Here is an 11,149-nt window from a genome sequence, read left to right as displayed (position 1 = left end):
ATCTCACGGTCGTATTTTGTGTGACAAATTTTTTATTTGGGTCATTTATGAAAAAATATTACTTTTTATGATAAGAATATTATTTTTTATTGTCAAAATCGATAGGGTGATCGTCTCGTCTTCTCAACTTAAATCACCAGGGATTCTCTCAAAATAAATTTTTCAAGAATTTAGGATGCAATGGTCATCATGAAAGCTCCACTTGGAAGTATTTCACTTTGAAAATCCAGTCACCATAGAGAAAATATTCGTTTAGGATATTTAACAAATATCAATGGGATATCGATCTATTTTCTCAAATAATCATTAATCAGCCACCTTCTCCTTTGTCTGTTTCACAACTACGACTCGCACAAGTACCCTGTTCCCTCTTCTTCTTTTTTTCTTGACTATTCCGGACTCTCTCTCTCTCTCTCAAAAGAGTGTCTTTGTTCTTACTGTACGGAGCATTGCAGTGATCTTTAGGATTTTTTGATGGGTTTTTTGTTTTGAACGTTGCAAGGTCTCTCGACTGACTGCAGGTATTCTCTCGCATTGGTGCTTCTTTATTGCTTAGAAGATCAAGTTTTTCTCGAATGTCTTTGATGTTTGCTTGAGTAAATTTAATTTGGTTGAGAATTGTGGTATTTGATTAAGCTATTAATATGTGTACTTTGTTTATTATTAAATTTTTATAGTAGATTATTGAACTTGTTCTCTACTTTGTTTTAAGGTTAGTTAATTTTGACCAATACTTGTTTAGATCACCTATGTCTTGTGTACTTCTCTGTTGATGAAGCTAATTATTATGATTTGCCAGTATATATAGTTTTCCTCATCTTATCTTGGAGAGGGCTGAGATTGTAGCTCCAAGCTGCGAAGGGGCTGTTTTTCTGATACACGCACGGCACCTGGTTCCATGCCGTGTGAAATCGGATAGCTTCATTCTTGATTAATTTTGTTGGCCACCACAAAAGGGACTGATATATTGTCAAACTCACATTCGAGGCTTGTATTGTTAATGCACCCTGCATAAATGGTTTCTTATTATTAAGCAGAGACACAATTATAGTATAGGCTTGTGTGTAATATCAAATATATAAACATTTATAGTTACAATTTTCCAATGCTTGGATTAAATTAATTGGCAGTTGCTGATTTGCATTTAAGCTAAAGCAAGAAGCTTTGATTTCACCAGATAATTTATTTGGCTGCCCCGGATAAGCTTTGAGATGTCTTCTTCTCTTGAGAATCAAAGCAAAGCACAGAAGTCTTTAGCTGAGGTGATCACCTAATATAGTTTATAACATATTTTGGTTCTGTGATATCAATAAAGAAATTACAGGAATCTAATGTTTTTCTTTTTGTTATAGGTTGTTAGTAACGAGAAAAGGTTGCTACCTTTAATGTACTCCAGAGGTATCTTGCATGGCGAGGTTCTTGAGGTATACCATGAAGTCCGAACAGAATTAGAGAAAATTCTTTTGTCAACTAATGAGATGGCAGAGATTCAAGATGTCGAATATCTTCTTTGGAAGTTGCACTACAAGCATATTAACGAATTCCGCAAAAGAATTAAGCAACAATCTTTGGATAAGGATAATGTTAAGGAAACTCATCCTCAAAATGTTGATTCTCCAAGCAAATTCGATCATCACGTGGAAGGATTCAAGTCGTTCTTATCAGAAGCATCTAAATTCTATAATGATTTGGTTTTCAAACTCAAACGAAGTTGTGGGCTTCTAGGGGAAGTTTTCCTGCACAATAATGCTAGTTCGTTTTCCGTTGAGCAAACAAAGCTGCATAAACATCAGTTTACATGCCACCGCCTTTTAATTTGTGTGGGTGATTTGTCTAGGTATGCAGAAATTCTTAAAAAACCCGATGCTCGAAAATGGTCAGTGGCAGCAAATTACTACCTAAGAGCAACCAAAACTTGGCCAGGAAGTGGAAATCCTCACAATCAGGTAGATGATCTAACGATATCAAATTCATTTTACATCTTGGAATAAAAGTAGTTATTTTTTCTTGTCTGCAGTTGGCTTTGCTGGCGACGTATGTTGGAGATTCTTTTCTTGCATTGTATCATTCGATGAGAAGTTTAGAGGTGAAAGAGCCTTTTCCTGATGCTTGGGGAAACCTTGTGCTACTCTTTGAAGAGGTAAATGCAGTTTTTGGCTACTGGATTTCATACTTCATGACAACTGATTGAAATGGATTGCTTTTTTCCCTTTGTATCAAATGGATTGTTTCTTAGGTTATGGAAATTAAATAATAATTTTTTGGTGGATTTTCAGATAAAGCCTACTCAGTTGCCGACATCTTCTAGCGAGGTATTTGACTTTTACAATATACCCTGTAGAAATTTCTTGCACAATAAATCGACTGCAGAGAATGGTTCTCCAAAAGAAAGCAAAATAGCTGAGACGAACCATGCTTCTGCTGAAATGTTTGACCTGTGGTCAGCAGTAATCCGAACTATAAGCTTCTTCATAATAAGATCCAGGTACTTATCGCCATAACCTTTGCTCCTTTGCTATCGACTGTTTCATGCATCTGCACATTACTATCACTTCAACCTATGATATAAAAATTAATGGTTGATATTAACGCAGTTTGGAGGAATTTCCCCGCACGTTTGCCCATACCTTGAGCAGTTTAGAAGCTTTATTAGTAGTTAATGATGCAGAACTTACTGCAACAATGGAGTCTTATCAATTTTTGGATACATTGAGAAACGGTCCTTATCGTGCCATTCAACTTGTTTCCACATTTATCTTCGTGCTTCATAGACTGGTCCAGAACCCAAAACTAAAAGATCCGACAGGGATAGATGAGAATATGCAGTCTGAATATACAACATTAGCGTTGGCCACTGTTTTCATTTGCATGGGTCGACTGACTGAGAGATGCTGGAAGTGTAGTATGGCAAAATGCCCACTTTTACCAGCGGTGTTGGTTTTCGTTGAGTGGTTAGTCGGAGCACTTGATGACGCGGAAACGCATGTTGCTGATGAAAGAGTTTTGAATGCCATGTCTTATTTTTTTGGTGTTTTATCTGAGTTCTTGAACAGACTTGATCAAAATGAGAGTGTAGTAGATACGGATAATACTGCTCTTTGGGAAGATCATGAGTTGAGAGGTTTTTACCCGTTAGCCCATGTGCATGAAATGCTGGATTTCACTACTACTAATCAGGAATGGGAGGGCGATTCTTATAGAAGGCGTTCTCAGCGTATAATTCATGCTGCAATAAGAATTGTGGACCGAGCCAAAAGTTCACGAGATTGGATCTCCAAAGACATAGAGGGAAGATATTTCTGCAGTTTCCAGAAAGAAAAATGTCCAAGCCAAGCAGAATCATCCGGCACAGGATCTGGTTCCAGCCTTGAAGTGATGATAAATGCAGAGACATCGTCAACTCTAAAGAAAACACGATTAATGATTGCTGAAGATGAAGAAGTGATTCTCTTCAATCCAATCACAAGGCACAACTCCGCACCAATTTATACCCCTCAGTCTACAACCCATCTGGGTAGTCCTGAAGCCACTGATACACAGAGAACGCTTCTTGATGAATGTTTATGCCGTGCCACGACATTTTCCACCAGTCAGCAGTCAGATGATGGTGATTCATTTAGTTTCTGCTCCACGGTGTCTGATTCAGGACAACACAAGCTGTTCAAGGACTTGACGACCCACTCCACCTGGACCTCCCTCCCTAAGTGCATGGGTCCTCAATAGAGGAGTTTCGAAGTATGAAACAGAAAATGGGACCAAAGACTTCAATGAACACAAGAAGCTCGATCCTATCGAGGAAATAGCCTCTATGTCCTTATCCGATCTATCCATGTTGGAAAAAAAGAATTTCGATATAGACCACGGGCCTATTTCAACAATCAGCTACGATTCACCTCCTTATGTTGCACCTTTACCTTCTGCCCCTTTGTTGCCAGAAAACACCGTTTGGTTGAAAAGGAATCCATTAATCTCACCTGAGTACAAGAATGGATCAGATGGGATTCTAAGGTGCGGCACCATACACAAAAGGTGTTTCCAATCGTTCACCAATCGGGTCTACTCCTCCCAGAGTCTCAGTTCTGGTCGATGGTTACCCACCAGTTCTTGGAATGAGTTCTTCAGAGTGGCTTTATCACTACAGAAACAGTCAGAATGTGGAGAATACCTCCAACCACATATCACCACTTGTTTACAATGCTCGCCCCGCCTTCGAGAATTTTCAAACAAATCAAGTTTGCAGGCTTGATCTATGTGATCAGTGGGGAAACCATTTGGTTCCAAATCCAATGGTTTATCTGGGGAGCCCCCAATTACATCCAAATACATCTCCTGTGTATGGGTCAGCAGACCAAAAACAGCCGAGGGAAACTTTTTTTACAGGTTACCAAAGACCAGTTCCTTATTTATGCGGTGTTGACATGGAGATTAGACAAGAACAACCTCCACTTTTGAAGTATCTCAAGGAGAGAGAGTGTCTGCTGCAATCAGAATTGCAGCTAAGGGGTCATACTTTTGTTGGAAATTGAATATAAGTCGGGGGTACATGCTATGTTGCTCCAAATTCATTGGCCACTCTTGGATGTGGTTGGCCTCCACCTCAAAATATGTAGGCTTCATCCTTTTTCAATGTCAATGTATCGGAAGGCAACTCTCTTGGTGTATTATAGGGACGTGTTTATACAACTTTTTATTACGCTATATATATTTGTCATGTGCATGCCAGATAAATTACTAAGATAATGATTACTATATCCTATTGCTAATTAACATTTCCGAAATTGTTATTTAACATAACCAATTGTAAATGTTATTTTCATTCATCATTTCCCACCGTAGGTTCGTTTTAATTTAATCAGTACTTTTTTTTTGCCATCGACGCATCTCGGATAAAATAAATTAATATTGTTATATATTTATGTATCATTTTTTTTTTCTTTTATTTATTTCACAACTAAGGAACAAGATTAAGTTTTACTACCAGTTTTGCCAATTATTTTTTATGGACAATTGCAGGCCCGTAGGCCTATATTATTTTCTTGCGGCCCAGTCTCCCCCCTCACGCTCTCTCCCTCTCACACCCACACACAGAGACGCACGCAATTGCACAATACCTGTCATACAGATCTGTTCCACGATCTAACATCTCCAAATGGAGGCTAGACACTCGAACACAGAAGATATTTCCCCTGCTAAAGCAGTTATGCTCGGAGCTTTGGCTCCAGGAGTCAACGTCCGTATAAATTTTTCCATCCCTTTTTAATCAAGATTCCAATTTCACGGTAATAAAGATTCGGAATTGATCAAATATATCCTTCAAAGTTTCAATCTTTTTGCTGCTATGATTTCAGGGTCCCACTTGGAATACACTAAAAATAGCATTCTTGATGTTGGGTCTGTGTCTGTCTGCGATGCTGGGATTGGCGTTCTCGTCCAGTGACTTTATGCTAATTTTCCATGTGACTCTTCTTGTTCTGATTGCGGGAACCCTTTTCTTGCTCCTTACCAGGTATCTCCATTTCATTTTTTCTTGCAATCTGCTGTATGAATCATTTTCCTTCCTTCTATTTCTGGGCCATTTTTTTAACTTTTTTGTACAAGGCTGAATTTATTATTTTTTTAGTTTTGTGCTGTGTTTTTAAGCTTATTAGAGAACCTTTATCCGTCTCAAATTTGCTGTAGTTCTCCCGTTGATGTTTCATCTGGAACCTCGTGTATTCGGTTTGCAAATTAATGTCCTTGAAGAAACTTTATGCATTTGCATGTTTATGGTCACAAGTTCACCTCAGATTCAATCACATGTAATATGAGATATAACAGCAAAACCGGGAGTCTTGCTCTGCTCTTGTTGGTAGCTTCCGTTGTTGATATGATGATGCCCAAAGCTAGTTGATGAAGATTTCCTACGAATAAGCATAGTCAAAACATACAAAATAATAATTTTTTGTGCGGGATATATGAAATGCAGGATCATGGTCATTTTTATATGTTTCTTAACAAGTTTGTCGTATATTTTTCCGCAGATTTCTTGCAGAGACAGGCCTTGTCTCGATCGAACATCAGATGCAGGAGTTGGGGTTAGAACCCAAAGACAAGAGGAGCGATTGAGGCAAATTTTTTTTTATCTATACACCACATAAGTGAGATTTGTTTGAGATCCAGCCAATATTGTCATTAATTTGTAAGCAACACCACAAATGGCATCTCTGAACCAAGATGATCTCGAAATTATCACTAGATCACAAATGATTTATAATGTTCTAACTCAAATCAACAGGATTCAAAAAGTTGTTTTTTGTTAAAACTATCTGTCTATTCTAGTTCTTCTTAATGTAAGCTTTCTGATTGATAAAAAATATTGATTTAAACGGTAGTTGTTACTCAATTATAAATGAATCGTGCATGTAAAAATCTGTTCGCCTAACACGAATACGATGCATCAATGATCAAACCAACAATGGCAATTAATCACATATCCATAATAAAGTCGATAAGGAAGTCAAGTCAACACTTATTTTTCTTCTAAACGCTTTAAACTCTAAAGTACTCCCTTTTTATTTTGGACTTTCAAGGACTATAAAATTGTATCTACTGATTTATTGGAGAAATGATTGTTATGGCTATAAGCCTTACGACTAATTTATCAAAAATATCCTATCGGTAGTAAATCCTTTACAAGCATAAACTTAACTTCGGCGTGAAATTTTTATTAGTACGTATTAATTGTAGAATAAATTAAAAAATTTCATTGCAAAAATATAATATCCTGTTTTGAACTTGAAATATAACAGCAAGTCAGCGACGACAAAATATATATTCTACAATCGAAAGTGATTGAAATATTTTCGCAAAGCATGGAAAGTGAGAACGAGCAAACCATTCCCCTCGTAATTAATGCATATTCAGAAACCATAGAACACAGCAGATGGCTTATCTGCACCAAAATTCCAGGTGTACGATGATATCTCAAGCTCAAAACTCAATTAAAACAAACCACACCCATAACCAAAAAAAAACATAGATCACGGTTGTGAAACATGATATTTAAATAAAAGAGTTGCTCAAATGTCTTTTGGGCGTGGGAAGCCTCAGAAAAAGACCTCAAATTATATAAATAAAGATAATTTATGTTCACCCTCGCAAAATTGCCACAGGCCAAATATGAGAGTATTATTCTACACTATCAAAATTGTTACGGCATCAACAGCTGTTAAAAGAGTTTATTCACGGGGCCATTAGCCCTTCAATTGTATAAGAAAGGGACTTTGCCCAATCAGCTTTCAGAAGCAACGTTTGCAGTGTATGCATCACGTCATAAACTGGATCGAGCTTCCGCTGCCACCCCTATACGTAAAACCGCCAAAAAGTACAAATGCTATTATGCTGCATTCAAGAACTGAGCTCAAACACAAGTTTGAAAGAAGACCAAGCAAAACAGAAAGGCGTGTTAAGTATGAAATCTTTCAGAATGAACCAAGAAACTACCTCAAGGACCAAAAGTGTGACCATAACAGTGCAAACATTGCCATCAATGTTTACTTTATGACGACGAACTTGCTCGAGTAAAATCTGCATGCATTCTGCGGGATGGACCAAATCTCCTTCTGGAGTACCCCAGAAATCAAACGATTCTTTCACCACCTGTTTAAGCAGAAAAAATAATCTTTTTAACAGAATCTAAATTTCATTGTCATGTACAGAAAAGTATTAGAATGACGAGTAATGCGAACACCTAATACAGAATTGCAACTTTAAAAGAGCCATGCCTAATATCATTATTGTGTGAGATTCATCTGAATGAATGGAAATGCCTCCGAGTTCTTAATTCACCTGAATAAAGGCCTCTGGCTTCGGGCAGTTTTGTTTCTTTGATAATCGAAGTGTGCACTCTGCTGCAGTTCGGCCATCTCTCCGAGCAACAGCTTTAAAGAATTCTAATAAATTTACACGATCATTCTTGGAGAGCTCAGCAGTCATGCCGACATCAAGGAATATTACATGAGGCTTGGTTTTGAAGAGTTTTTTACGGGAAGGTCTGCTCTGTGCTGCTCGGACAAGGATGTTTCCAGGATGCATGTCAGCATGAACAAAGTTGTCGACCTGACAAGGTTAATAATATATCTCAGAATAGTCATCCCTAGTTAACCACACACAGTAACAGTTCTACTATTTTCACAGAGAATTCTTGGTACTATTACTCTCCCGTTAAAGATAAACAAAACCTAAAATGTCAAATCGATCATGTATTCCAATAACATTAATGGAAGTAACATCTTTTTGATGCTCGGTCACTTAGTTCCCAAACCATACTGTCGTAAAGCATCAAGCAGACACTAAATCAACATTTTTGGCAGTTGTAGAAAAAAGTTGCCATCACAGTTATTTCACTGAATTCCATGACTTACGAACAACATTCTATACACAAGCATCTACAACTCAGCTATTTCTACAGAATATGATCAGTCTCAGAAAACGGCATGCATTATCGTGATGAAAGAAAATGGGTGTTTCTGCGTTGGCTTAATCAACAATGAGGAGTTGAGACTTGTTATAACACGTGAACTTATGATGCATCGGGTTGATAGCAGGATAAAAATAAACAGAATCATTATGTTACCAGAAGCATCTTCAACAGTGCATGTGTTCCAATATGGGCAAGAGCACTCTTAGTGCGTTCATTACCCCCGAGCTCATCGACAAAATGGGAAACACTTTCTCCATGCTCAAAAGTTTCCACCAAAACAGCTGGATGCACAAGAGGATATACAGGCTTTGGGAAAGAAACGTCCTTCCATCTACGAAAATTGTATATGAAACGGTTCAAATGAGCTGCTTCACGTGCAAGATCAACTTGAGACATCATGAAAACTGCAAATTGCTGTACACTTTCATCCAGTCGCAACCAATTTATAGCAGGAATAAAGTTCGAAATTTTTGCCACGATATTTATAATCTCAAAGTCCCTTCTAATGGACTCCCCAACCCCTGGATGTCTCACCTTAACCGCAACTAGTAATGGTTTGATCTCACGACCACGATATCGAGACCGCAATGAGGCTCGATGCACCTGAGCAATGCTCCCAGATGCCACAGGTTGCTCCTCAAAGTCATCAAAAATTTCAGAAATTTTGCGACCTAAAAGCCCTTTCAATAGTCTTTTTCGTGTATGCAAAGCTATGTTCAGGTGCTTTTGTGTGAAGTTTTGACAATTCCATGCACAAGTCTCTAGGGAACAGATCAGGCCGAGTGGCCGCCCATTGGCCCCATTTTATAAAGGCCGGACCTGCCCTTTCTAGTGTTTGATGAACAACCTGCAGCCACAATTTCCTATACTGAGGTCCAAAACTATCTGCAAATGGAGCCATGACAATGCTTGGTGAGAACAGAATAGCCAAATATAAGGCTCTCAACAACAAGTAAATGTTTTCAAATGCAGAAAGGATCAGTCTGGTCAAGAAAAGATGGCTGTTTTCCGCGCGCGTGTACAACGTATTCCTTGGCTGAAACATATCTGTGTCTGGCACCGCTTGTGCCCATGCTAACTGAGTTCCACACATCAGAGCAAAAGTACTGGGAATAACCATATAAGAACGGCTCAAAGCCAAACTGAAAGCCTGAGCAACCAGATTTATTGTCAGACGACTTTCGCGAAGCTGTATGGGCCTTTGGGCCAACCTCTTCCAAGAAGCTTGGACATGACGGGCTATAGCATTGCTCTTTGGAATCTCTGAATAGCTCCTGATGTATCCATTATAGGATCTATTTTCGAACTCACGAGTTGCATTCCAAGCATGCCTTCTGCTAGGGAACAAATAAAAAGAGTAAAATCTGCACTGATTAAAACATTGCCCAGATCTAAGGACGGCTTCATATTTGGACTCCTTTGAACAAATACCAGTTTGATTCCTTCGTAAAGCTTGTGAAATTCTCCTTATCAGTGTCAATGATCTGCAGCACCTCAAGTAAGTTAAAAGAACTATCTATAAAAATCTTCCAAGTCCATGTGGGAGAGAAATCGATATTGTTTGTGTTTTGTTTTAACATCATATTTAAACTTGTATAAATCAGAACTCACTAATTAGAGTCCCCTATTAGGACACAATTTCTAGCATTTCCAGTCCACACATAACAATGAACACAGCGCAGTGAATTTAAATGAGCCTAGGTGGCAATTTAATGCCATAAAGACAAAGTCACATACAATTGTTAATTCATGAGTTCCATAAAATGCATAAATGCACACGCTTGAATTTATTTATTTATTTCACAATTCATGGCAGATATTTTATGGCTGGGCTAAATTGTGATTCCTTCGTATCCATGATTCAATAACATCAAAGCTCATTTGACCATTAAAAACCCTAATCCAAGCTAATCTTGGCAGAAATTCACGAGCTTATTACCTAAAATAGTACAAATACCGCTTGATTTTACTAATGATACAGAATACACTAGTCCAAGAAATGCCAGAATTACATACTTGTGGAAGAAGGAACGATATATATATATATATATATATATATAGACACAGAGAGAGAGAGAGAGAGAGCTTTCGGAGACCTTGACATGGCGAAGGCAGGGCTCGACAGAAAAGGGTCGAGGCTAACTTGCGCAGGAGGCGTGATGTATCGCCGACGAGCATTTTCCAAAAATAAATGGAGATTTGGCAGATTCAACGATACGGATCAAAACCATTCACATGCAATTTTGCCAACAACACCGCATCCGATTAAATTCACGATGGTATATTATGATAAGCGAAAAGGAAAGAGCAATCGAAGAATAATTGGTGAGAATGAGATTTGTTTTTGAGACTAAAATAAAATCCTCTCTTTGGCAAAACCTAAGCGTGGGCGGCGAAGAATGAGGAAAAATATAAGGAAAGGACGACGACGAATGTAGTGAGTCCTAATCGGGTCGGATCCCCGACCTTTACGGGTTCAATTTTTAGTCTTGTGACTTGAGCTGTGTTTGACCTTTTCTCTTATGATATTTCAAAATGCCCTTTTAGGGGCGAGGATAAAATTACTAGTAAATATCAAATGATTGTGGATAAATATCATATTAAAATTAATTTTTTATAGATTTTTAATAAATTTGAAGTGATATCGTTATTTATTGATGATATTAATGACGCAACATATATTTATTC

General features: G+C 37.9%; 2 protein-coding genes and 1 pseudogene across 2 annotated transcripts; 2 read left to right on the top strand and 1 right to left on the bottom strand.

The window, feature by feature from the left end:
- Nucleotides 1-238: 238 nt before the first annotated feature.
- LOC142555913 (nonsense-mediated mRNA decay factor SMG7-like) lies at nucleotides 239-4,767 on the top strand. Its single transcript, XM_075667058.1, is given in 8 exon segments — nucleotides 239-521; nucleotides 1,178-1,262; nucleotides 1,353-1,946; nucleotides 2,018-2,140; nucleotides 2,277-2,485; nucleotides 2,595-3,719; nucleotides 3,721-4,031; nucleotides 4,078-4,767. Coding segments are annotated over 7 exon segments (2,862 nt in total). The 5' UTR covers nucleotides 239-521; nucleotides 1,178-1,211; the 3' UTR covers nucleotides 4,527-4,767.
- A 256-nt stretch (nucleotides 4,768-5,023) lies between these two features.
- On the top strand, nucleotides 5,024-6,301 carry LOC142556711 (uncharacterized). The gene is made up of 3 exons (XM_075668195.1): nucleotides 5,024-5,230; nucleotides 5,349-5,506; nucleotides 6,021-6,301. Exons 1-3 carry the CDS (start codon nucleotides 5,150-5,152, stop codon nucleotides 6,103-6,105), a joined length of 324 nt encoding a protein of 107 aa, XP_075524310.1. The 5' UTR covers nucleotides 5,024-5,149; the 3' UTR covers nucleotides 6,106-6,301.
- Nucleotides 6,302-6,956: 655 nt separating this feature from the next.
- On the bottom strand, nucleotides 6,957-10,874 carry LOC142555911 (uncharacterized; annotated as a pseudogene).
- Nucleotides 10,875-11,149: the final 275 nt, after the last annotated feature.

Source organism: Primulina tabacum, chromosome 9 (assembly GCF_025594145.1).
Source record: "Primulina tabacum isolate GXHZ01 chromosome 9, ASM2559414v2, whole genome shotgun sequence".
Taxonomy (NCBI): Eukaryota; Viridiplantae; Streptophyta; class Magnoliopsida; order Lamiales; family Gesneriaceae; genus Primulina; species Primulina tabacum.
Note: the sequence above shows the minus strand (reverse complement) of the source record. Positions and strands in the feature narration are given on the sequence as shown.